Source organism: Crocodylus porosus, unplaced genomic scaffold, assembly GCF_001723895.1.
Source record: "Crocodylus porosus isolate Cpor-Errol unplaced genomic scaffold, CroPor_comp1, whole genome shotgun sequence".
Lineage (NCBI taxonomy): Eukaryota > Metazoa > Chordata > Crocodylia > Crocodylidae > Crocodylus > Crocodylus porosus.
The window spans coordinates 28,947,117-28,974,912 of NW_017728949.1; the positions used below are offsets into that span (position 1 = coordinate 28,947,117).

General features: G+C 43.5%; 1 protein-coding gene across 3 annotated transcripts; it reads left to right on the plus strand.

Moving 5' to 3' along the window:
• Positions 1–8,336: 8,336 nt before the first annotated feature.
• NEMP2 (nuclear envelope integral membrane protein 2) lies at positions 8,337–24,312 on the plus strand. 3 transcript variants are annotated; one of them, XM_019554449.1, is made up of 9 exons: positions 8,337–8,511; positions 12,324–12,439; positions 14,082–14,310; positions 14,490–14,562; positions 15,864–15,957; positions 16,647–16,761; positions 17,666–17,891; positions 21,711–21,887; positions 23,263–24,312. In XM_019554449.1, the coding sequence occupies exons 1-9, from the start codon at positions 8,424–8,426 to the stop codon at positions 23,489–23,491; spliced, it is 1,347 nt and encodes a 448-aa protein (XP_019409994.1). In that variant the 5' UTR covers positions 8,337–8,423; the 3' UTR covers positions 23,492–24,312. The 3 variants fall into 3 exon arrangements, with proteins under 3 accessions (XP_019409994.1, XP_019409995.1, XP_019409997.1); XM_019554450.1 differs by lacking the exon at positions 8,337–8,511 and adding an exon at positions 11,091–11,364; XM_019554452.1 differs by lacking the exons at positions 8,337–8,511; positions 12,324–12,439 and adding an exon at positions 12,446–13,757.
• The last annotated feature ends 3,484 nt before the right edge of the window (positions 24,313–27,796 follow it).

The window sequence follows — 27,796 nt, forward strand, 5'->3', positions numbered from 1 at the left end:
TTCAGAGACACTGAATACATGTGATGCCAGGGCTGCTGGCATTAGAGTGTAATTAGAACGCTCCAGCAGATTCAATTAACTCGATCAACTGAGTCTGCTCTGACATGTTCTAATTGGGGTACACGTATAGGTGCCACAGTGGAAGCAGAGACTGAGCTGTGAAAGATATTTTTTCAAGAGACAATGAATTACTTTCCAGGGTATTGTGTCTGATTGATGTGGAGGTGCCTCCAGGGCTCTCACGTAAAGTGACTGATGGACTGTCATGGCTTTCCTTAGGCTATAGTGTTATTCTTTTGGGTGAGAAACTGGTTCCATTTTCTTGAGATGCAGACCTCAAGGAACTCACCTTGGCCCTGTCCAGGCCTCCTCTATAATTACTTTGATAGAACGAAGACCTTGACATTCTCATCAAAGAAAGTTCCATATGGGAAATAGTAGAATTCCTGGTCAAAACAGTTTACCTCAATTCAGTATCTGATGTGGAGGAAGGAACCAGTAGATTTAGAACATAGCTTCCACGTCATATAAATAGCTAAATTTGACATACTAAGAATAAACTAGATATATTTTAAGACCCACTACTGTTAAGATGCTTTACAATAAGGGCTGAATTCTGATCTCACTTATTTCTGTATAAAACAGGAAAATCCCATTTACGTCCAGATATCTACACGATCAGTGTCAGGCACACTGTGTTCCCAGCACTAACACAGACATATCTATCTGTGGAATATTTTAACACTAATGGCTGGTCTGTTCCTGCACTCCTCCTGATCCAAATTCCCACTGGACGCTTAGTAAATACAGAATCAGATTCCAATAGGTCTTGCATTATTGGAAGCAAACATAAAAGTAAAAGGGCCACAATGTTATTCAATTTCCCCCCAAAATATTCATAGATCCATGAAATGTAGGCTGGAAGTGACCTTGGAAGATCATCTGGTCCAGCCCCAGTGATACAGATATATTCCTGTATGTTTGTCTTGATCTTTCCCTTGGATACCTCTTATGAGAAGACAGCTGTCTACCTTCAACCCTTTATCTACAATATAACTAAAAAGCATACTTTTGGCATGTTTTGTGAATGAGCAGTTGACTGCAACATATATAACTTGCACACCAATTAAATATGTAGAAAAACAAAGGAAAAGCACACAATATGAAAGAATGCAAAGAATATGGCTCATTTGGCTAATCAATGAAAAGTGACACATTACTAACCTTTCAAAAATCATTTCTATTGTTCAGCTCCAAGTTTGACCTGACCAGGCATTGTGAAAGACATCTAGAGTACTTACAGCAGTTTACAGTCTACTATCTATAAATGTCAAATAAAGCATAGCTATTAACATCAAACTATTGCAACAATAAGTAGCTCTACCTATTTTCTTGTAGATCATTTTTCTCCCATAAAAACAACATTGTATTTTGCCTGCAAAATATTTCAAACTAATGCATTTCTGAAAAAAGTGGAGATGAACAAAATACTCTGAAAAGGTTCTTCTGCCTAATTTTCACTCTGAGAGATCATTTGCATCAAATATCAGAAGACAAGGCAATGCACTTGGTAACAAAATTGTATTATTTGCAAGGGCACTTACAGAACATGAATGCTTTTTTATTATTAGAATAAATAGTCAACAGAATATACCAAAACATGTGAAGCTGTTTAAAAGGAAAGACATTCTTCCATTGCAAATAAATTGAGGCAAAGAAAGGAATGTGCTTAAGCTCATACAGGTATCATGCTATTCTGACAACATGGGGCAAGCTAAAAACAGAAAGGCTGTCTGTTTTGCCATTTTCTCTTTCTTTTCCAGGAAACCAGATATTAAGTACCTGAGTTACAAATCTCCTCAGAGTCGCTCCCACTTCCTTTGACGTTCTCCTCCTACGAATGACACACAATCCAACGCCCACCTGCCAGTCCTAAGAAAAAGAGAATTGCTGTAGCTCTAACAAACCTGCATCCACTTGGCTCTGGCCAAAGATAAAACATGCTCTAGCTCTGCAAATAAATTATACCATTTGCTGACGTAAAAAGAAAAAAAAAGGAGAAAAAAAAACAGAGGAAGGATTCTTAGTCATCTGGAGCATGTGTTGAGATTTCAACTGTGTGTCTACAGATCAGAATTATCTAGTAGCCTTTGAAAAATAAAACATTAAAGTATTTAATAAATCACTTGCATAGTAGTTAGGAAGGGAACATTGACCTTGAATACACATGGCAAAGGAAGTTTATGGTACTTCCTGACAGGTTATATGACAGACATTAGTGGGATTATTTAGTTTGGAAAAGAGAAGACGTAAGGGGATTTGATAACAACCTATACCTATAGAGTGGTTACAAAGAAGATGGTGATAAGAATATCCTTTCTGACTGTAAGACATAGAACAATAAAGGTTTTTTAAAATTGCAACAGGGACAATTTAGGTTAGATATTAGGAAGAACTTTTTCACTGTGAGGGTAGTTAAGCATTAGAATAGGCCAGGGGTGGGCAAAATGCGGCCAGGGAGCTAGATGTGGCCCGCCAGGCCATTCTATCCGGCCCATGGGCCCCCTAAAAAATTTAGAAAATTAATCTGCCCTGGGCTGCCTGTCATGTGGCCCTCGATGGCTTGCCAGAACTCAGTAAGCAGCCCTCTGCCCAAAATAATTGCCCGCCCCTGGAATAGGCAATCTAGAGAAGTTATGGCATCTTCATCCTTAACCAACACTTGACCAGGATGATTGAAACAGGGATGATCCTGCCTTGAGCAGACAGTTGGACTAGATGATTACCCCCTTGCCCCAAGTTGCTTCCAGCCCTTCTTTTCTATGGTTCTATAATTATAGTTTGATCTTAAACCAAAGGCCAGGAAGAAGGGATACTGACAAAATTGTGTTTTATCAAGTGAGAGACACTGTGTTATGAGAACCTGTGTTGTCATTTTAGGAAATGGGATTTCCAAGCTCTGCGCCTGGAGTTGCTGCAGAATCTGGGGAACAGTGTGGCCCAGTTTATTTGCCAGTAGGTCCCTGCAACAGGAGGATATTGATAGGCTCCAGGGCATTCTATCCAGGTGTCCTTACTGAAGGAACTGTCATCAAGAGATGGCTGGAATCTTTTGGGAAAATTAAAAGGGACATTAGTGTTACACTGAAAAGTACATTCTATTTTAAAGTTGCTGCAAAATAATCATTGAGTGTGTGTGATGGGCTAGCTGGCAGTGACTTAGCCGAGGGGTTTTGAAGGAGTAAAGGATGATTGGAGGACTTGGGATTCCCTTTCCTCACCAATCAGGCCCCAGAGACTCACCCTCCAGGTCCCCTGATTGGCCCCTTGGGTCACCTGGAGGGGGATAAAAGGGGCAGCGCAGCTGACTCAGGAGAGACTAGTGAGGGATCACAAGGAAGGAGCTTCAAAGAGCTGGGCAGGAGCAGTTGCCCCCGAAGCACCTGAAGGAAGCAGTTGGATCCTCAGCAGTGTGGTGTGTGGCCAACAGGAGAGGCTCCCTGCTGGGCTCCAGGATCAGTTATGAGAGGCTGTGGCCAGCAGGAGAGGCTCCCCACTCCAGCAAGGATCTGAATAGCAACCTGAGAGGTTCCCAGCTCTGCTTCCAGAGGTCAGGCAGCTCAATGTGAGGTTGAGGCTCCTGGAAGGTCAAGACCCCTAGTCACTTGGCACAGTACCAGCACTGGTGGCTGTATGGTAGTTTCTGCCTACCATGTGGGTGATCTGAGTTCAAGTCCTAGCTGGGGTGAGTGAAGTAAAAGGGAGAAATTCTTGTTGCATGGAAAGGAGTCATTGTGTTTTCTCCCCCTCCAGGTACTTAAGTCCTATATTCCTTGTTATGTGACATTTTGTATCTTTATATTTCACCAACCAGTACTATTTGTTCTGCTGTCCGTGTTTTATATTTTGTTAATCCTGTCTTTTGTCAACTGGATGAATATGTCTATGATTGTAAGTGTCTAACCTTTGTTGAATCCTGCCCCCTCGGGGCATTGTAGTGTCCCCTATACCCCCTGGTTTATACTGGTTATGTTCCTAGTACTGTTCTCTCATTAACAGGTATATGGTTAAGTCCCCATTGGTGGTCTGGCTCTGCTCTATAGGGGGAGGAGAGTCCCTACACCTCCCACAGTACTTGTGCATTGCTTTGATCCCTTCTATTGGAGAAGGGGTACCTCTTGGAGTACCACCCGCGTTACATGTGATTATTTGGACTTATCCTGCCTCAAAAGACAGGGTGACAGGGTTCAGTTATAGAAGTTCAAGGTAAGAAAGAAACCTGTGGATCTTTGTGATACTGCATTTGATTGAGCGTATACGGACTGCTACAACAATTCCAAGCCAGGGAGTATTGCTAGAACTTTGGATTGCTGGTAGATAATGACAAGGAAGCCAGTCATCATGTGACTGTGACTTTTTCTCTCATCTGTATCCATCTCAGAAAACTACAAAAAGCAGTAGAGAAAGGTGAAATGACTAATCAGTTTGTGAAATCCAGGAGAGACATCAAAGACTTTGACTGCATAAGATTGTACTGTGTTGACTTACCTTGGTTCTTTTCTTTAAAAAGAAGGGATTAAAAAAAACATTTTTTAAAATAGTGAAAACTTAAATTCTGAAGGAGATAATGGCTCTCACCTAGGAAATGTATCAGCTCACCAGTCTGCCAAGTTTTTAATGCCTTTCTTATAGAATGCACATTACCCCCAGTGAAGCAGCTGTCTTTTTTTGAGATGAAAGGCAGTTGCTTAATTAACAGCATGCTTCACATAGTAGCAAACTGAAAAAGAAGGCACATCTAAATGGAAGTTTCTCACTGGGTAAGTTAGCTAGTCAAACCAAGCTACTTAAACTGGAATCTTTTGTAAAATTTGATTCTGACCAACTACCCTAGGCAGTGATATATTTCTATTTAAATAACATCATCTTCATCTGCAAGACATTGGGGCTAAGCACTTTGTAAGTTGGGCTGTGGAAATTTTTAAGCACTAATGGTCTATCAATATTTTGCCACATCTATCACGGTGGTATTTGAGTAGCTGATGCTTGATTTTTTTTTTTTTTTTTTTTTAAATCTCATCAGCATGCAATCTCTCTAGACCTTGACTAACAGTCTTCTAAATCATCACTTGACCACAATGCCTAATTTTTGTCTAGATCCCCCCAAAATGTTGATCTTCCTCAACCCTTCTTACTTTAAGTCTAAAGGCTCTTGTAAACTCTTATAAAAACCAAGCCTTAGACTACATAAAATACTACTGAGCTCAAATGCATAAAAAATAAGTTTCCAATAAAAACTGACATGCAATATCCCTTATTGTAGGAGCACTAGCAGGTGCCACTACAGCAAGAGGGGGAAAAAAAGCCTTTTATTACAGAATACATGCTGTGGTACAAGACTATCTAGTAAGTATTATATCCTGCTTCATTAAATATGTTCTCCTTGGAAATCAAGTAAAGGTACCTCATAGTTTTTGATCTTCTAAAACGACATTTTACTTCTGATTCATACCAACTGACTGTAACCCTACAACAGTTACTGAATATTAATTAGCAATGAAGTGCATAGTGTCCTAGGAATGAAAATACCAAAGGCAGAAAAATGAATGCAGATCTCTCTCCCCTCTCATAGAAAATAACCAACAAATACTTTATCATGAGTGAAAAAAATGCTGCAATGTGAAAATCTCAAAATGAGGTTTTAAATAAATGTTGCTACTCATGCTCAGCTGTTAATACACATAAATGAGATGTCACCTATTTAAAAGAATGAGATTACAAGAACACACACAAACATATATTTTTGCAGCAACTATAGCTGCCACAGAGAGCTTAGTAGAGGCAATCTTTTGAAAGGAGAGGTGAAGAGAGGGTAAGAGGAAAGAAATAAGATTGAAGATAATTAAATAAAACCATTGGTGGTTCTTTTCTTTCAGACTCTGCACATTGCATCTGATCCAAAAACTCTGGGGCCTTTTTTCCCATAGCCTTGGTGACTGCAGGCATTACTTTATATTTGTATCGCAAGAGTACCAAGTAGATGCTAAAGGCTACCAGATCAGAATGACAGTCCTTCCTCACCTACTTGGTGGAGGTGTAAATGACTAGACAAGGTGTAAGGCAGTGGGCACATCCTTCATTTAAAAAAAAAAAAAAAAAAAAAGACATGGAAAAAATATCTTTAGCCATGATAGAGAAAGGTTGGCTGTTCAACAGTCTAGTCCAATTCCAACTAAAGGCAATGAATCAGGCCCTGAACCACCAAAATAAAAACAAAAATTACATGCCATAATTGTACACACCTGCTTAACTTTGTTCAAATACAATGACAAAAAAGATATTCAGACTAACACGGCAGCCAGACTGTAAAGGGCATATACTGGATATGGTATAGAAGTAGATATTAGCGGTATTAAAAAAATCTTGGTAAATTTGTATTAATTTTTTTGTAGTTTATGCAAAAGAATAAAATATTTTAGATATGGAGATAATTACTCAGAACTCTTCTTTCTTCCCCAGCTTAGCCTGATTTCCAGAAGACCAGTGACAAATGAAGCAAGAGGGAGATGACTAGATCATTTGTCTTGGAGGTCTCAAGTTGCATCTAAGCAAAGGTTTTGACAGGTCATTACTAATTTTTTTAAGTCTTCTGTGCAGGTGGCAAAGAATGGTTTAACTACCTCAACCACTACACCTGCAGTCTCACACAGGACCTGTGTATGGTTCTGTGACAAAACTGTGAGCACATCAACTCGTAGAAACCCCATGGTAGCAAAACCCCTTTTCTGCCAGGCTTCTACCACCCCCTAGCAGCCACCAGAACGTATATGCAGACATGCCCACTCTGACAGCTCTTGTAGCCCCTGTAATAGCTGCTAGCATTCAGGGTGCCCTCCACACTACCAGAGTGGAACTGCACAGATGCCTACTTGCTCTGTCAGGTTCTCTGTGGCAGCTGCTAGCTGCCAGCAGGTGAGTAACATAGCCCTGTTCTGTCTTGGTGGCTCATTCAAGCACTCCCTGTTGCGAGATCTTAATTCTTTACATTTGCAGCCCAAATTTTATGTTGTGGATGGAGGGAGAGCATGCAACATGGTAAGGAGAGAAATACTAAAGTCAGTGGTTCTCAACATTGTTAGACTTGAGGAAAATGCCAGCTCTTGCACTCATTTTTCAACTGCAGAAAAATAATAGACTTCAGGGCACAGTGGGGTGATAGGAACCTGCGGTGACCATCACTGATCTTGGTCTTTAGAGGTTGAGTTTTGGCTGGTTTCTCAATAGGAAGGATTAGACTTCTTTATAGCATCATTCCAGCCCCTGCATTTCAAGCCCTTATAATAATGTAAGAATTGCTATTTAGTGGGTCAAACCATAGATCCAATTTGCCCAGTTCCCTGTCACCTGGCAGCAGAGAGAAAAGGCTGAAGGGGAGAGTCATCCAAGTGCAGCCAGGATTTTCCCCCTTTCCTGTTCCTTTCCCACTGCAGCATTTAAGGTAGCGCTTCCCAAACTTTTCCTCAGCATGACCCATTTACAGCCCCATTTCCCTCGACATGGCCCCTCACAGCCCCCCAGATATTGCCCATCTGGGGTCCCAACCCACTTGGGGAACTGCTGACTTAAGGTCTACTAAGTTGTGTTTCACAGGCTAACCCCAGGATCAGTAGTACTGATGCTCCAAGGTACCCAATCCCTTTTTATATCCGGCTAAACCGTGAGCCTCAGGAGCTGTACCCGCAGCCGCGGGCTGGAGGACAAGCCCTTCCTTTCCTTCGCTCACTGCTGGCTCCATTTCCTGGGCGGCTCTTTCCGTCTATGCGAGGGAGACGACAGTGAACCCCGAGGCCCCTTTTCTTGCCACCGGGCCCTCCGGCACACCCGCTCACGTCCCTCCGGACTAAGCAGGCGCAGGCCATGCCCCTCTCGGGGGGAAGGGCCGTTCCTATCTGGGGGCGGCGCGGCTCACAGGGAAAGAACCAACGGCTCCCCCCCCCCACAACAGCGGGGGCGGTGACGGTGACGTACGCGGTCACGTGACGGGGCAACAGCTGCTTCTCGGCGCGGGGGGGCACATCCGGGACTTCCTGGTCCGAGCAGCTGCTGCGCCCCCTGCCCCCGCGCGGCCAGAGACTGGGGCAGGGACCTCCCCGGGTGTCGGGGGCTCGGCGCAGCCGCGCGGCGTTTCCCGGCAGAGCTTCCCTCCCCATTCTCATCCAGCCTGTGCCGGCGTGTCCCAAGCGGGGGCGCTCAGCCCCGCCAGCCATAGCCAATCGATCGCCCATTCTCGACCCTACCCACGCCTGCGCTTGCGCCTGCGCGCCAGCTCTGGGGGTGGCCCAGGCCAGTCAGTGCTGCTCGGCTCGGGCCCGGATTTGTCGGGTCTGGTGCTGCGCGCCCGCTTCAAACCGTCGCCGCGGCCCATGCGTTGGGCGGGCTCGGTGCTGCGGCGCTTGCCGCTGCTGCTTCTGTCCCTACCCCTGTCCCTGCCCCTCGTGGCAGCGCCCGCAGGTAACGCTGGGGGCTGTCCCCCGCAGCGTCCCCGGGGTGAGCGCGCGGCTGGGCCCTGTCCTTCCCCGGGGAAGTATCTCCTGGGAAGCTCTAGTTACTGCATTTTCTGAGAACTCGCACACTGAAAACAACGGTGCCAAGAAGTCGTCTTATTTACTTGTCATTGCTCGTAACTCCCCAGTGAGGAGCGGGACCCGGCAGCTGGTTTCCGAGCGAGGAGCCCGAGGGCTTCTCCTGCCTCTGTTTCCATCTTCCGGAGAGCTGCGGGCTCATCCCATGCTCCGCCCGAAACATTCACGTCCCTCTCAAACCTCCCTCCTGCCTAGGAAGTGCAGTCAGTAGCCCACTTGCTCAGCCCCTTTTGGGACATGGCTCTGGCTCCCGAGAGACTTCGGGTAGTGACAGGTTGGATCCACATTGGGTTCTCACAGGGCAACCCACGGCCCTTGTTTTGCAGTGGTAGTGATTGATAGTGGTGGCCAGCGTTGGGGAGGTGAGGAAATGGGGTTCATTCTCCTCCTCAACTTTGGCATGGCATGCAAAGGATACTAGCTTTTTCTTGGTTTTTATGGATCCTGCAGAATACAGATCCAGCCTCTTATTGTGCCAGAGGCAGGCTTTGCAGAGAAACCCTCCACTTGCACTTTTATCAATTAAAAGGAGGAAAATAGAGCTGTCAAAATAGTTTTAGAGAGATCCTCTGCTAGACAATTTTGTATAGAATGATGCTTTCTGTTGCTTAATGTGGAGTTTACACACAAATACAAGGGGGAAACTGATCTATCAAGGGAAAGTGAACATGTCTTTAAACAACATGCTGGTAAATACGAGAACTATACAAAGCAAAAAAATGTTTCCCCCTCATCTTTCAGTTATAATAGATAAAACATTTGCAGATAGCATTTTTTCTTGCCCATTGCAGGGGGTTGGACTTGATGATCTGCTCAGGTCCCTCAACCCTACCAACTATGAGATAAAAGGGTTACTTTTAAGATGACAGTGTCTTTTCAGTGGAGGTATACTGATGCATCAGTCCGATATCAGATTGGCGCAGATATAAAGAAAATTGTGTATATTGGAAATTGGCCTGATGTAGCTTATCATTTGGCCGATAAATGGTCTGTGCATGCGTGCAGCTGCAGGGCAGCACATAGGCAGAGAGGAGCAGAGCTGGCAGCATGGAGAGCTGCATGCAGCTGGTAAGTCTAGTGTCTCCCCCCTCCCCTCCCACCACAGATTTACCAGCTGTACGCAGCTGTATTGGAAATCAGATCAGTGTTGGGCGATATGGGTCCTTAAAAATTGGCTATCAGTATTGGCCCCAAACATATCTTTCAGTGCATCCCTACTTTTAAGTTCTCATTTTAGTCTGGTTCAAGATAGCTGAGGGAAGTGTACACCTCTTAGCTTAAAAGGACAATGAAAACAGGCTGTTCTGAGTCATGGTTTCTAGTCATGAGGCATTACTAGTTTGTCATCTGCTTGCATTGGAGGTCCCTGGTGTTGGGGCTGCCTCTGAACCCTTCAGCTGATCATACGTCTAGCAGGTCTGTGGTTGCTTGTTTCCATAGACAGATGGTTCCTTCCCTAAGAACTTGTTACTTTGCAGGAAAGATAAATTATGTGCAGAGTGTTCAGACTGAGGTACAGCCCTGCTCAGAGAATGGCATCTCCTTGCCTTACTCTTCGTTTTTATGTGGGTGCCCACCCATTAACTCAGAGCTGTCCAACTGGTGGCTCCTGGGCTCTTACCCAGCCCCTACTCCCCCACCCCATCACTACAGCTGCAACAGCAGCCAGAGCCTTTGTGCTCCTCCTCTGGCTGCCACTTCCTGCCCTTGCCCCAAGGGATGAGGCAACATTATGCAGCCTATAGAGCCCAGGGTGATACGTAGTATATGGGCAGCTAGTGACCATTGCCACCAAATCGTAAACTTTCATAGATTTCATAGACATTTGGGCTGGAAGGGACCCTGAAGGATCATCGAGTCCAGCCCCCTGCCCCAGGGCCAGAAAATAATCGGGGAACATAGGATCCCAGTAAGATAAGCATCCAAATTTGTCTTGAAAGTGTTCAAAGTGGGTGCTTGAACCACCTCCAGCAGCAGTCTATTCCAAAACTTGGGGGCTTGGACAGTGAAGAAGTTCTTTCTTATGTCCAGCCTGAATTGGTTGTGGCGGAGTTTGTGACTGTTCGATCTTGTCATCCCTTGGGGCGCTTTGGTCAACAGACATTCCCCCAGATCCTGATGAGCATCCCGATAAACTTATACGTGGCCACCAGATCACCCCTGAGCCTGCGCTTTTCCAGGCTGAAGAGCCCCATGGCTCTCAGCCTCTCATCATAAGGTCTGTTTTCCTGACCTCTGATCATGTGTGTGGCTCTCCTCTGCACCCTCTCAAGCTTCTCCACATCCTTTTTGAATTGTGGAGCCCAAAACTGGATGCAGTACTCCAGCTGCGGCTTCACCAAGGCCGAGTACTACTCATTGTCACTTCAGGTGTTGATCTCTCTCTGTGGAGGAGCAGTTAGTTAGCAAGAAAGAGGCAATGCATAGGGAAGGCATGTACCTCCCCTTCTGCAGACAGTCCCCACTCGCCGCTGCCGACATCCGCTGGCTTCTGCGGATGGTCCCTGCTTGCCACTGACTACAAATGGTGCCCCAAGTCTTGGGAGGTACTAGTTCATGAAAGAGCTTGTCATCCAATATTTTGTCATCCAGATGTCAAGCTATTTGTGCTATTGCTTTGATGAGAGTGATGATAAGCATCTGCATGGGGATTGCTACTTAGACCATAGGCTATATTTATCTCTGGCCTGAAGATGTTCAGCTTCCATAAGCTTCAGTATGGGTGAGACTTAACTGGTCAGAAACCTTTCTGCACAGGAAAGCTGCTTTAGTTTAACCTAAGTGATTTAGTTAAATCAGGGCTGTCCAACTAATGGACCCTAGGGATTTAACATTGCAGCTCCCAGGCTCTCATTCAGCAGCCACTGCCCCTAGTACAGACTACAGTCCATATTCTAGTTTCTGCTTCCTGCCTCTGCTCCTGGAGGTGGGCTGAGCAGTTAGGAAGGTGCTGCACATGCAACAGGGCAGAGTGGGGCTGTTTGTGCCCCATTTTTCAGGCACATTTCTATTCTGAGGAATGCATCTAATCCTGAAAGTGGTATGGAGTCTAAAAACTTCAGTGTAATAAGACAGTGGGAGTGACTGATTAGCAGTCCAGGTGACAGTGAAAATTTGTCTAAAGACACCTAATTGCCCTCACTACAAAGTATTACCACTAAATTTATGTTACTGTTCAGAATATATGGGAAAAACAATGACAGTAAATTATCTGAGAGAGTATAATTTTTTTAATACACTGTTTAAAAATTACAGAATTATGGCGTTTCGCTACTGGGAATGGTTTGTGGCATTATGGCTACAACTTCTGCCTTCACCAGCAGTGTTGTACATTAGAAGGCTTGAATCTGTAAGCCTGTTTACCTCTTTAGACTTGTGCAGTCAAATTTACTTTTGGGATAAGCACAGATTTCAATGGAAGCGCACCCATTTAGCCAGCAGTGAATTTGGCCCACATTTTATATCAAAATAGTAGCAGCCTTCCCCCCACCCAGATTTTCAAAAGAGACTTAGAAGCCAAAGTCTCAAATGGAAATTACTTTAGAAAACTGTACATAGTGTAATGTGTTAGGCTTCATGCAAATTGCCTTTGGTTCCTAGAATATTAAATACTAGTTTAAGTGGAAACAATGCATTATTATACTTTGCCATAGACTCAGTTTAACACTATTTTTCCTCTAGATGAAAACTGTATCTATTTGAAGGAAACAGAAATGCTCCACAAAGTAAATTCACACTGTTACTGTTACGTGCAAAATAGAAGAATGGATTTCAAATATATCTGGTCAGCAATTCAGGTAAGATTCCACTTTCTTGATTGTGCTTCAGATGTATAATACATTTCATATTGGATTTTTTTCCAGTAAAGAATATGATCTAGATACTGTATTACAGGTGCCAAGGCTTACATAGGTGATAGAATCATCTTACAGTGGTGTATGACTCTCACATTTGGCATGGGTGATTTGATTATTTGAGGTTTCTTACTTGCTTTATTGCGGAGACTGAAACAACTCCTCAAACCTTGGGCATACTGTATATTAGATGGTGACTATTTTAATAGTAGTGCAAGAAGGTTGGTGCGCCAACTCCCCATGGAGCCCCTCAGCCAGTCTTAATACAAACAATAATCTGTGCCCCAAACAAGCAGGTAGGTAAAGCAAAACTTTACATTTCTCGAGGCAGCAAGGAAGGCTCCTGTAGTTTGGCCCCTTCTTAATAACAAGCTCTTTTGGATTCAGTGCTGCCTCCTGACCATGAACTGTTCTTTCCCAGCTTGAGCTCCTTGCTGTTTCTACCCTTAGGGTTTTAACTTTTGGCTAACCATGCACACCTTGGCTCCTACCCCCTGGCTGCCTCCCTTAACGGGCCCGGCTGCCCTGTTACAGGTAGGAAAAAGATCAAGGCTACATAATATCATCTGTGTAACTGGAGTAGTCAGGGGGCAACTTAAAAAATGTATATGTTGAGATCTGAGCTGCAAAGCACAAGAAAGACATCTCAAATTCCATTGAAAACAGTGGTAACTTTGGGCACATATTTTTTTCCCTGTGAGGTCATTTGAGGATCCACTCTCTGTCTCTACTTCTTCAGACTGTCCTTTACTTCTTCAGAGAGGTGGGCTCCCTGTGTGGGGGCAACAAACTATTTCATTTCACCTCTGTTGGGGGAATGGGACTTCCTTCTCCAGGTACATGGAACACACATTTATTTTTAGATATGAATACATGGAGGCCCTGATAGTATCTTTCAGCAACCGGGAGAAAATTTTCTGGGGATAAATGCTGAAATGGGGGTGGCTAAGATTTCCCACAGCAAAGTGCTAGCCATACATACTTCTTGTGGCCATATTTGTCATTAAAGGTGCCCAGACTTAGTAGCTCACAATCTAAACATCAAGAAGATTTTCCATGCAAGAAGGTGGACAAGATTTCTTACAGATCAGCCCTTGAAGAAAAGAGGGCTGGTATTTTTATTTCTGCTTCTTTCTCCCTTTCTTCTCTGTTCTGATGGCTTTTATTTTCCTTCTCGGTCTCCTCTAATATTCATATAACATTATTATCCACAAAAAGCTACAGGAGTAGTCAGTTCAACCTGCTGTAGCCCATTTGGAAAGTGAGTATGATTTTCTGGCATAAATTGTGGGTAGATAGATGTCAGTGATGAGTTAACAATACGTATCATGAAGACTTGAACCTTTGGTTGGATCCTTACACTGACAGAGACCATTTAACCTCATTGAGCTCTTGATAATGTCAACTCTAAAGACCAGACTGAGGAGGACTAAACAACTGATTTAAGGGGCTGACAGTTGCCTTACTATTCTATAGTCCCATACTCTGTTATTTCTCCCTGCCTTATGTATGAATAACATGTGTGTCTTTCAAAACAGACATATGGTTCTGAGTTCCTAGTGTGCATGTTTTGCATTTTTTGCAGGTGAAAATTAACAGCACAGAAATGTTCGAGTTTGTGCCTATTTCAGAGGAAAGCAATTGTCAAAATTCAGAAAATGTTTTTGCATTTGCCAAGTGTGTTGTTCAGAGCTTCTGGCAATCAGAGACATTTAAAGAAACCAACATAAACATAATTCAGTATGGAGAAAAAATGTGTTTCAGAATTCAGCCTCTCAAGAACACATCCTATGCTGTGAGTGTAGAACGAAATAGTAAGTAGAGTGATACTTTTCATTTATCCTATGAGTGGACCAGATCATAATGTCAGTGCCATCTGAATCCTACATTCTGAGTAGCAAGTTATTCAAAGAGAACAGACTTTTCTGGTAATATTTACACAATTAAAAGTCTTTGGATAAATTAGCCTAAATATCTAACTTTTGTTTTGCAGTGGTGGATAAGAAGCTTTTCCTTTTGTTTGTAGCAGGTGTTTTCCTGTTCTATTTTGCAAACACCTTGAGTAGGTGAGTATTAGTTTCCTTATCTTGGTATTATTAGGGTAACTGCATCCTGGGTTAGTTGCTATCCATCAGCAGACAAAGATCATAAACATTTTTTTAATTAAATGAGAAAATTGTCAATTTACAATCTATAATAGCAGTGGTTCTTTGTGGCCCTATTATACCTATCTACAGCAGGGCCATTGTAGGGAAATGCTGTGGCTTAAGGATTTGTCACCTACACGGTTATTTCTGGACATGGCTTCTAGCACATGGGGGAAGACACAGAGGACTGTACCTCAGATACTCCTTACAAAGATGTCAGCACAAACATCATCCTCCCCTGCTGTAGACCAGAAAAGTTGACTGAATGCCTGGGTTTGTTGCATTAAGGAAGATTACAAAAGTCTCATTCCATGGTGCAGAAGGAGGAACTGTTTGTGAGGTTGTTGAGGGCTCTGCTCTCTGCTGTCACCTTTATGCTACCCTATGCACGTGGGTGCACCTCAGAGACAGTCTAGTGCATGGGCTTTGTAAAACATGTAAGGGAAGATGTCTGAAGTTATTTTGTCTCCTGGTACACTGCTTGTCATCATAAAATTAGTTAATTTTTTATTCATCTTACTTTGATGCACTGTGCCACTTTTACAATTTTAACATTTATTGATGATCTTCCAGTCACTGTTGGGTTAAATTTTGCCTAGACTTCAGATTTTGTAATAAGCCTATACAATCTAAAAGCATTAGGTGCTTTTTCTAAGTTTGATGCAATTAGATCAAAATTGTTTTGCACTCCAAAAATTACAACAGAGTGGACAAGGAAATTAAGTGAATAGAAACATAATAAACAAGAATAAAGCTGGGGAGGTTTCTTTTGGGCTCAAGATCGTGAGAAATGCAATAAGTAAATATTGGGAGTAATAAAATGTCAATGAAGTTATTTCTGATTCTCATGGCTGATGGGCTTTTTTGTTTAACTCGGGCTAAAATCTTAGCTGCACTTGTTTATTCTCAACGGGGGGGAGGCTGGGTTCTATACAACCATCCCAATTCTCCATATTTCAACTGTCTGGGACCTCAAATGGCCCTTAGAGCAATACTAATTAATCCTTCTATGCCAATCCAAGCTGTACCCTTTCCCATCTCCATTCTATTCTGAGATGATGACAGGGAGCTGCCTGTGCCACCCAGAAAGCTTCCTTGCTATGGGAATCACTCCACAAGAGCTATTCCCAGTAGAATCATCACCTCTAGTCTAGGATTCTGATTAATCTCTGAAATAAAATTAGTATTGTATTTACAAATCAAGATGCTTCCCCTAACAGAAGCGCTGTGTTTTATTACTCGGCTGGAGTGGTACTGGGTATCCTTGCTACGCTAGTCTTTCTCCTGTTAACATTGAAAAGATTTATTCCAAAGGTAAGTGTGTCATTTGGAGAACAATAAAGCATCTGAAAAATCTAGGGCCAGATTCTGCTCCTGTACTAGTTTTATAATAGAGGAACTCTACTTATTGGGGAGGGAGGGAATGTTGCATCCATGTAAAACCAAGATAAATGAGAGCCGAATCGCACACAATTGACCCCAAAGGCCAAAGCCAACAGATAAATAGTGAATGTTTATTCTGAAACCTGAGTATTTTTAGCATATAATAGCTAAAGTTATTTATGAGACTACTTATCAGTCAATATGAAAGTATAACTTTTCCTCTGTAAAAGTAAATTTACCTCATCACTGCACTTATGCATTCCAGATGCTCTGGCTTCCACATATCTGTCTCTCATATGATAAGGCTATTACTTACTAACATACTGAGTTAGGATGCAACATGACAGCACCGCCAAATGGTGATCCATTTCAGAAAGCTGACAAAAGCAATTTAACCTGTCTTGGCTGGAGACTTCAGAGTGCCATGCAGTGGGTAGGAGGAACGATTGAATGTGCGAGTCAGATAGTGATCCTTTTGAGGAGGAGAACTGTGTCTTCTTGTATGTTTGCAAAGTCTAAAGCTCAATTTGACCCCAGTACTGATTGAGATATTTGATTGCTGTGATCATATAAGTAGTAACTAACTGGCTAATTTGTGTACCACATTCTTTCACTCTTAGCACAGCACCTTTTGGATTTTAATGAGTGGATGCTGGATGTCCTCTCTCTATTTTATTTACTATTTGCAAGAGGGAATGAAGTGGCTGTGGTCTGAATATAGAATCTACCTACTAGGTAAGAGAACTGCATAGCAGACAGATTAATAGTTATAAGAAACATAAAACATTGAAAACAATTGATATTTTCAGCTCCCTGTCATCAATTTTGTTTTTTAATCATGAATATGTGTAGGTGGATGCTGCAGGCTCCTAATCCATTCAAATAAGCTTTTATTCATATTAGATCCTTATATAAAGAATTTGATGTATTAGCATTAGGAAGAGAGCAGATTTTGCCCATATTTTTTCTTCAGTCATTTCCAAGTTCACACCCACTATGAAAGCACAGGGTGGTTATGGTGACAGACAGTAGCTGTAATTTCCCCTCTGGTGGGAGCTCTGGGGTAGGAGGTGTGCAGACTGGAAAGGGAATGTTGTGGCCAAAAGAGCTGGAGAGCTCACTGATTCATCATATCCCCTACCAATGCTCACATGCAGCCTTTTGTAGCAGTTCAAGGCAATACACCAATCACTGCATCCACTTTTTTCCTACAGTTTACGTATCAGGCCTATAGAGCAGCTGTTGGCAGCCTTTTAAGGCTGTAGGCCAAACTGAACCAGTTAGGGGCAGAGGGGGCACTAGGACTCAGCTACTGCTGCCACTTTCTCCCCCTGTGGTTGCACAAGTAGAGCACCTACAGCTAGTGTTTTTTTCCCACATCAGCATGGGAAAGCAATGGCTGCTGAAGCCCCCTGCTGGTGAATGTCCCCAAAGCCCTATGCCTGTGGGCCAGATTTGGCCTGCAGACTAGGTTGCTGCCCCCTGTTGCTGAGCATTCCCAAGTATCCAGCAGGTGGCAGGGGGTATCCAGCAGGTACAGCAGGCCAGGCTAGGTAGCAGCCATGATCTTTGTTAACCCACCCTTAAAGTTAACCTTGTGTTAACTTTCTGTCCTCTGACACTTTTTCTGCTTTCACAGGATACTTTTTTACTGTTGGCTTTATCAGCTTTGCTGTTTGCTACAAGCGTGGACCACTCACAAATGAGCGAAGCATAACCCTGTTGACATGGACGTTACAAATGATAGCCTTCCTCTTGATTTATTTTAGTGTCACTATCCCTGAGGTTGCATATGCAATAATAGTGGTCATCCTCTGCTCCAAAGGCCTGCATTATCCTGTTGGTGTGATCTGTTATGTGGGCAGGTTGGTATGTATTTTATGTACATGCAAGGCATGTATCACGTTAATACTTAAAAGGATAATAATAATTAAAAAAAACACACATACTAAGGTTCTTAGTTACTAATACAAATCATATTCCTTACTTAATGAAAAAAGTGACAGAGCAGAGGCTGAAAATGCTCAGACATAAGAATTAAATAATGATTGAGGCAGGTGTTTCACGCAAAGGTCCTTCTATGGAGAACTATGACTATATCTTTAAGTACAAATGTAATACCTTCTCTGTAGCACATGGTAACCAGTAGCTGTCACATCTCCTTGACATTGAAAACATCATGGCATTTTGAGGTGTAACAGAACTTGCACTTTTAGCAAGAGTTCTTTGCAGATGCCTATAGGGTAGAGCAGTTAGCCTAAGAAACACTGACAGTGTTCTAGGTCAGTTGGTCAGCACTATCAAGAGGAAAGTCCAGGTGTTGAATATCTGGCTCCACTGAAATCAACAGGAGTTTTGATATTGGTTTCAGTTTAGCCAGGGTCTTCAATTCTGCTCTTACTGGGCCTCAGAACAAAAATAAGCTCAGTATGGGCAGACTTCCATGTTTATATGGAGCCCCATTTATATACCCAGGCTCTGTGCTGGAGCTGGAATCCACCCTCATGGAGGCCTTAATTGATAATCCTAAGGCCTTTCTGCATCACAAAATGTCAGCAAGCTGTGGTTTTCATCCCTAAAAGCAGCCCCAACTTTTTATACTGCCTATTATCTCCAGTAAGAGAGCATTCTAGCTAAGGCAGTATGCAGTACTCTTGGTCCCTTAACTTTGCAATGTACACCTTCTACAAAACAGCGGTGAACCAAGGAACCAACAGATGGGGCAGAGGCTGAAATGGCCATTACACCGAAACAAAGCCACAGGTTTTCCAAACAAATACAGGTTGCATAGCATCTGTTGCTTACAGGCTTAGTTTTCTCTGAAGTCATTAGGACTTACCCCAATTTAAGCAAAAGCTGTATTTAGCCAAAGATACCCAGCCTGCAGCCAGAGATAGCTTGAGGATTTTTGTAAGGTGACTCCCATATTTAGACTGCAATTTTGGTAACTGACTGCTACTGCCGAGCCAAGAGCATAGAGATCACGTTAAAATAACATTAAGGGTCTGTATATACCAGTGGTTCTCTACCTTGGTAAACACAAGACACTCCTCAGAAAATGCAAGCTCTTCATTTTCATTTGTTTTTTTTTTTACTATAACAGATCAAGTCGTCTTTTGCAAAAAGCTCAGAAAGATCAAAACAGGTCAGAATATATGTAACACTATGGATTCCAGTTTGAAATCCCTGGGTTTATCTGAAGAATCATGGCAACACCCTTGAAACAAACTCAGGCACCCCTGTTGAGAATCACTGGTGTACATTGTTGGTGTACACTACTTGTGCAGCTGCTGGTGAAAAATAAGCCCTGCCTACCCATCCCACTCTGCATGCTCCAAACTCAGAACTCAGGTGGTGAAGCATGCTGGGATCATCTCCAGCAACTCTCCCAGTGCTGGAAACTAAGGGTTTAAGCGGCCTCACTGGGCTACTTCTGGGTGTGGAGAAAGTTGGCAGGAGTGTTTGAGGGTGGCATGACTGGAGCATCCTAGCTGGTGCATTCTGTCTCCACAGCATAAACATACCTTAAAATCTCATGCAGTTTCTAGTGTATTCTGAAACAACAGCTTCTCATTTTTGGCTGTTTTTAAATTTGCAAAACAACAAACCCAAACCTGAACTGACAAATGATTGCAGAGCAGGGGTATCAAACTTATCAGGCCCTGCAGGCTCAGTGATTGGTACAAGGCCTGTCTGAAAGCCAGATCTGACCCACAGACCAGCCCTGTGCACCATATGGGCAGCACCAGAGGCAGTCCAGGGGACACCACTTCCGTCACGTGGGTCTAATCTATGACCCGCAGACAGTACTGTGGGCTGGATGATAGGGCTCTGTAGGCCACGTCTTTGACACTACTGTTGTAGAAGCAGCAAAGTGCTGTTGGTATTGTTAATAATCAAATCTGTTACTAAGATTTAAGAGCTTATTCTCTACCTGTGACCTTAATTGAATCAAGATTTAGTCCTGACAAAAAGAACCAAAAAAGAGCTTCAATCCGTTCCCCTTTTCCAGGGAAAAAAGAAGGAATGCAGGTGGCTAGAGCAGATGCTTTTATATAAAGTTCAGTCTTATGGCATCCAGCCCTGGCTTATCTTACCTCCAAAGCCATCACAACATTAAAAAGTAGAAGGCAGTTGGGAGAAAGCAAAAGTGCAGTATATTTTCTAGTAGATTTTTAAATGTATTATACATTGCCATGCAGCATCTAAAATAGCACAGCAGATGATAAACATTCTGGTCTCTGACTACTCAAATATTGTCTCAAAATTGCACAATCAAAATAAGTTATCAAGTAAGCAATGCAGCAATTCCTAGTAGATCTGGAAAGCATTATTTACCTGGAAGGTTCCCTAAAGTTTAACATCTTCATCAATGATGTGGACATTGGTGTCAGAGGCAGACTGGCCAAGTTCGCCGATGACACCAAATTCTGGGGTAAAGCATCCACACCTGAGGATAGGAGGGTGATCCAGGGGCATCCGGACAAACTCATGAAATGGGCAGATGAGAACCTCATGGTGTTCAACACCGAAAAATGCAAGGTTCTCCACCTTGAGAGGAAAAACCTGCACCATGCTTATAGGCTTGGTAGTGCTACTCTGGTTAGCACTACAGCTGAAAGGGACTTGGGGGTCATAGTTGACCACAAAATGAACATGAGCCTTCAATATGATGCTGCAGCTAGTAAAGCGAACAAAACACTGGCTTGCATCCATAGATGCTTCTCAAGCAGATCCCGGGACGTCATTTTTCCACTGTACTCGGCCTTGGTGAGGCCGCAGCTGGAGTACTGCATCCAGTTTTGGGCTCCACAGTTCAAAAAGGATGTGGAGAAGCTTGAGAGGGTGCAGAGGAGAGCCACACGCATGATCAGAGGTCAGGAGAACAGACATTATGATGAGAGGCTGAGAGCAATGGGGCTAAATGGGAAAAGCGCAGGCTCGGTTGATCTGGTGGCCACGTATAAGTTTATCGGGGCGCTCATCAGGATCTGGGGGAACGCCTGTTCACCAGAGCCCCCCAAGGGATGACAAGATCGAACAGTCACAAACTCCACTGTGACTGGTTCAGGCTGGACATAAGAAAGAAGTTCACTGTCTGAGCTCCCAAGGTTTGGAACAGACTGCCACCGGAGGCAGTTCAAGTACCCACTTTGAACGCCTTCAAGACAAATTTGGATGCTTATCTTGCTGGGATCCTATGATCCCTGCTGACTTCCTGCCCCTGGGGCAGGGGGCTGGACTGAATAATCCTCTGGGGTCCCTTCCAGCCCAAAAGTCTATGAAATCTATGGAAAGTATGCATGCCTATTTTGAGTGTTCAAACTGCTAGATCAGCAGCTGTCTAGTTAGTGGACTTGACCTGTGTGCACGCACATGCAGCCATGCACATACAACATACTTCATCCAAAGCTCGCTTCTTCTTAATTCCATATTTTTAGATCAGGCCCAGAGGTGGCAGGCAGACATGCTGGGCCATGGGAATGAAAATCAGAATCAATATCCTGTACTTTTGAACTATGCATTTATCTTGACTTCATAAGAATGAGGGAAAATAATGTTTTAGTGGTGGATGCCAGAAAGAGAATTAAAGATTTGGGAGGGGGTGGAGGGAAGTAATGCATTTGTAATATATGAGCAATACTCATGACAAGCTTGGAAGTATTGACTGTATTCTTTTGTAGGAAAATCAAGAATCTTTTAAAATCAAAGAAGTCAGTGTTTCGGTATCTTACTGAAGAAGAATATGGAGACCAAGGGGAAACAGAGACCACGAAAGCCTTGGAGGAGCTACGCGTGCTCTGCAGGGATCCAGATTTCCCATCCTGGCTAGCAGTGTCCAAGCTCCACTCCCCTCATAAGTAGGAAAGCATCTCATCTTTCTTATAATTAAATGCAATTTATGGGTACTGTCATATGAATGATTCAAATACTTCTGACAGCATTTTAATTTGAAACATGATCTTCAAAACCTTTGGAAACATTGACTTCCTGTATACAAATAGTTGTTTAATTCCTAGAACTTGCAGGCACTTCTAACTTTATGCTGCCTCAGTGCCCTGCAGACATTACATCAACATTAATGTAATGTAGATGCCTGCATTATAGCCCCACTGTTTTGCAGAATACCAGCATTGCTTCAGTTCTGTGCCTGATGCAGCACCACACAAAAGCTTGCAAAGGGATTCTTGTAGCTGTCTCACCAGGGCCTATAATGAAATTCTTGGGTGTGGGCCTTGGGGACCTTACTTGCTATACCTGGGGTTTGAAGTGTCAGTCAGTTTCAGCTTTGGAGCATTGTGGAGGTAGCATCCTCTGCTCCTGGGGAGCAAAATAAATGAAGTAGCTGTACCTGGAACAGCTTAGCAGAGACACCTATGACAAGTAAAGGTGGACTGTAAAGAGAATGGGGCTGGCAGCCAAAGATTGAGGGCGATAAGATTCATTAGAACTGCAGCCTGCAAAACCAAAATAAGAATATTTTTAATATTAGAAGCAGGTTCTGTGCATTACCCAGCCACCTGGAGTGCCCTTCCTAACTTTAAGAGGCACCATCTACTTAGAATAATCAGTTAACACCAAATTAAAACTAGTTTGAGAAATGCCTACCTTTGACACTTCCCCAAACCAGCTTTATACATCCGTTTTCTGGCTTTTCAAAAAATCTGATTCGCCCAGTGTTGCTGAGACACCCCACCATAAAGGGAAAAGAATGAGGCTGTATCCAAATACTGCCAGCTGCCCAAAGTAAATGAGCTGAAAAATATACCAATTCACATCTCATCTGTGTCTCTATGAAGCCCTCTTCATATCTTAGTTAAGACTTAGAAAGAGCCTTGGAAAGTAGACAGGGAAACTGAACCCAGAGTAGGGCATGGGACGTAAGCTCTCAAAAGCTACAGTGACAGTGTGGGAAACGAGTCAGATGTTCCTCACTCAGTCAGTCACAAAGCCCCACTCCCACTCGGAAAACAAATTATCGGAGGCAAGGAAGGAAAACAGTTAAGTCAAGTGACAAATGCTTTGTGCTAACTGTTGCCTTTTGCTGTTTGTCCTTTGTCATGGAGATTTCCTACCTCAGACTTAAGTGCAACATCCCTCATGCTGGACTCCTGCTGTAAGTATCATCAAAACATACAGGTTCCTGCAGGCAGGGATGAGGTTTAGACTTTGTTCTCTGCACTCACAGGTACTTTGTTTCCTTCCTGCCTGACAGCAACTCTTTAAATCTGCCAGGTTTGCAAACTTTGTTCTGGGATCTCCCCACGTGTCACCTGCAGAATTGAAGACACATGATGAACAGTATGGCCTTGGGGGGTCTTTCTTGGAACAGCAACTCTTCAATACCAGGACAGAGTCAGAGCAGGACCACTCAGCTACTCCCACTGAGGAGGAGGAGGATGAAATTCAGGAGCAAAACAGAAGTGAAAATGTTGCATTTTCCTACAATGATGAATTATTTTGAACCACTTGGAAAATCTCCTGCAAGTGAGGATAATTAAATTCAAGGGGATCTAGACTGAGTGCTTGCTCCTGGGAAGCTCTGCTTCTTACTGAACAGTAGGGGGCAACCAAGATTCTTTGACAGTCATTACTGAGGCAGTTACTACACTTATAAGCAAAAGCAATGCTTATGTTTTTGCTATATTGTTAACTTTAGTCCGCATATTCTCCGAACAGGTGCAACACAGGCTGCAGCAATGCAGCCACCTCACCACAGTGCCTTGACTCCCCTGAAGAGATTACCTCTGGAGGAGGCAATCTTTTTGGACCCCAGGTTATCTCAGCATGTGGCCCCTCTGCTGAGAACAGGACAAAGAAGAAATTATTAATAATGTACTTTTACGAAGTACCCTATGTGCTAATGAATTCACTTGAAATCCGTTCTAGATGTATTGATAAAAAATATTTTTTCACATAGTTTTCTGCTAACGAAGCACAAAGATTAAAAGCAAAATTAGGGAGTGACAGCTTCATAAGCCTTTTCTCTCTGTTCTGACCCAAGCCTGATCCCTCCCTGGCTTCATCTGCCCTTCCAAGTAATTTAAAAGCTCTTCCTTTTCAAGACCCCTGCACTTCTTGGCTCCTCCCACCTTCCCTGCTTTCATCACTCCATTTCCTTTCTCTTTTAACCAAGTTACACACCTGAGTCCCATGCCTCTATTTCCTTTCCCAGACACATGCACCCTCTTTCATGAAGCCCAGTAATGCTGAGCACTCTGGCTGACCCAGGTTCTTTCTATAAGAGCTGCAAAGGATAAAAATTACACAGTACTTTTAACTATTCTTTTTTGGTCTTTGTGTTCTTGGCTTCTCCCAGAGTATCTCACTCATAACATGGCATATGCTATTTTAAGTTGCTCTAACAAGGATGGGTGGGGGAGACACTAGAGCCACACAAAGCACTCACAGGTAGTGTTGGTATTGCAGCAGTACACCTGGGTTACAAAGCTCATTTCATGAGTTGGGAGAAACAATGTTCCAAATAGAACAAGCAGAGAGGAAATGCTTGGGGAATCCTCCTGGAGAACCCAGCCCTCCTTATGCTCTAGGTTTACTGCTGGAAGTGTGAGTCTGGCCCAGGCAACAAAGTGAATGTTAGCATTCACACTGCAAAGCAATGGGGTGGGGGTATTTTACCTTCCCCTCCATAGTTGGGGGGGGTCTTTCTCTTCAGACTGTTCTTTACCTCTCACTGTTCAGATACCTGATGCTCTTCCCATTGACTTTTCCATGCTATCTCATGGAAGTGGGACCATCGCTTCAAACCCTTTATTCCAGCATCCCATTTCTCCAGTTTCTAAAAGGTGTTTACCCCAGAACAATTCGCTTTGTATCTGAAGACAAAGACTCAATGGACTTACTCCAAAGGAAGGTTACCCTGTTTACAGCCACTAGTGAATGTGCTCACAGAGATTTTTTTAAGATACCAGTCTCCATTTGCTGTAAGGATTATGCAGTATTAAGTTCACAACCTCTCTGGTTTATATTTTAAATATGCGTGTGCGTACACACACACCAGCAGCACCTAGTGGGGTACTTGACATTAAAATTTGCCTCGGTAACTAATAATAAATTTTAAAATGTCCAAAATTATTTTCAGTAAAACAGATAGCAATAAATGGAAACCTTAAAATAAAACCTTAAAAAAAAAAAATCACTAACATTACACAAGCAAGAGCCAGAGCTCACTCAGCCCTGATAAGTCCGTGTTTTCAAGAGGACAGTCCATTTCTATCAGCCAGACCCTACCCCTCTTCAGAGAGTTTTGTCAGAATACCACATACATTGTTGGACCATTTCCTGACCCACCAGGTCATTATTCTTTTCTAAGGCAGTGGTTCAATCTGGTCAAATATTCGAGTTTTTCATCTAGCATCTCAAAACTTGAGAAAAAATGCAGAAGAGCACACACCAACTGCAGATGCTTTCTGAGCCTGACAAAAGATTTTTAAACCCGAATGCTTGCTAAGAAAAATTTTTCCAAGTATTTAAGTTGGTCTAATAAAAGATCAGATTCACCCAAAGAACCTTGTCTGCCCATGTGCCAATACCTTTTCACTAACTGCAGAACCATATGCCCTCTGTAGTAGCAGAGGGTTCCAGATAGAAAGCTACATTCAGAGCTGGTGGAAAATGATTCTCCATTAGCCTACTACTTCTCCACTAAGTCTAGGGTTAGTACTACTAAAAATCTGGAAGTTTATAAGAAGCATAGTTGTACATGTTTTACATGTTCAATTATTCTCTGCACCTCATATTCTCTGCACCTCAGGAGAGATAGGAATGGCAGAAGTAGAGTGAACAAGTGTGACCCACCTGGCCTCAAAGCCCTTTGCAGGGAAAACTAGAGGTGTTCCTGGTACTCAATTTCTGCTAGGACCCAAGATTCTGGAAACAGCAGATGTAACATAGCTAGCATTAGCATCTATTTCTGCTGTATCCTTACAATTGTCACCATTAAGCATAACACTATAATGTGCTAAAAAAACCCGAATACCTAGGCCCAGGTACTTCTCTGGAGAATGGCTGACAGACATCTCTCTCAGAGCACATCATTCCTATAAGCCTGGCCAGTCGTGATTGTAGGGTACCCCAGGGGGTGCTGGCACTTTATTTTAAAATGGCTAAACAGAAAATCTCTCATGAAGAGAAGCCTAGCACCTAATTAAAAATTGACACGTAGCTTTGGATCTGGAATATAATCATGTCAGTGCAAATGGGAGGGGGAAAAAAAAGGGAACCATCCTCAAGCTGATAATTTAACTGAATTGGGGCTGTAAGTATATTAGAAGTGGGCTCTACTGAGCAAATCTCCAACAGCCACTATTCAAATCAGGTCATGCTGCCAGATTAACCAAATTTCCATTTCAGGCCCTCTACTTCATAAAAATTCAAAAGCAAATAACAAAAGTATGAGCAATTAGTTGAAGCTTCCCACATGCTTGGGCAGGGGGGAGGGGAGAGTGGGCTGGAAAGGAAAGTGTCATATTTAGTTTCAGCTGCATGGGGCTTTGTAATGCTTCCTTTCACTTAGCCTGGTGAATATGCCTCTTGCTTGGATATATACGCCATAAACATTGCACTGCCCTTGATTAATTAATTGGGTTGGAAAGCATACAACTTCATTTGAATTATTTTAACACCTTTCTGAAGACTATAGGTGACCAAATAGTGCAACTACTTCAAAATAAGAAAAATATGGTTTGTGCAATTAAATCTCTACAATAGTTCCTCTAAGATAGTTCCTCTTACAAGGGATTAAAATGAAGAAAGCTTCACCTAGATCGGGGTGCTCAACGTCTGGCCCCCGGGCCAAATGAGGCCCACAGAGCCTTGGAATTGGGCTCACAGAGCTCTATGAGTAGGGACATTTGGCAGCAGGGGAGCAGTGGCAGTTAATACTGCTCCTCCCTGCTGCCAAAGTCCTAAACCCAACACGGTAGGTCAGAGCTTGGACACAAGCCCCTGCATAGCTAGATTAGGACTGAGCCAAGCCCTTTTTCCCTGCATGGCTGCACTGGGGCCAGGCTGCCCCACCTTCTACCTGCAGGGCCAGGCCATGCCATGCCCCTACAACCCTGCATGGCTGATTTGGGGCCAGGCCATGTCCCCTTCTACCCTAACAGGGGTGGCGCACAGCCCTTCCCTTTGCCTAGCCAGGCTGGGGCTGGGCCACGCCTCCTTCCTCCTTCAGGGTTTGGCCACGACCCTCCCCCTACTGGCTGGATCAAGGCTAGGCCATGTCCCCCTCCCCCCTGCTGGTCTGGATAGGGGCCAGCCCAGTCCCCCTTTCCCCATGTAGCTGGATCAGGGCCAGGCTGTGCCCCGCAGACCCCCTCCACACAGCCAGGTGGGGCCCCACTGCACATGCCCTGAACACCAGATTGGATTCCCTGCTGTATGGAGGCCTATGCAGCATGGGCTATGGTAACAGGCTGTGTCTTGTTATAACCTGACCTCAGCTTGACCCGTGTAGCAATGAGGTAAGCTAGGCATACAGTGTAAACAGTGATTGAGGATAAGGCACATTAACGTAATACAAGGAACTGATAAAGGGATTCTTGTAAACAAATGTATTAAATATTATTTTACTGTAACATATTTTTTGTTAAGATGCTTAAATAATTGTAAAAAAACAAACCAAAACAGCATATTCATAGATTTCATAGACATCAGGGCTGGAAGGGACCTTGGGAGATCAGAGTCCAGCCCCCTGCCCAAAGGGCAGGAAGTCAGCTGGGGTCATAGGATCCCAGCAAGATAAGCA

Coding starts and splice junctions, on each gene's coding strand:
- NEMP2 (XM_019554449.1), top strand. CDS start 8,424: ATGCGTTGGGCGGGCTCGGTGCTGCGGCGCTTGCCGCTGCTGCTTCTG. Junction 12,440..14,081: donor ATATCTGGTCAGCAATTCAG/GTAAGATTCCAC, acceptor CATTTTTTGCAG/GTGAAAATTAACAGCACAGA. Junction 14,311..14,489: donor TGTGAGTGTAGAACGAAATA/GTAAGTAGAGTG, acceptor TTTGTTTTGCAG/TGGTGGATAAGAAGCTTTTC.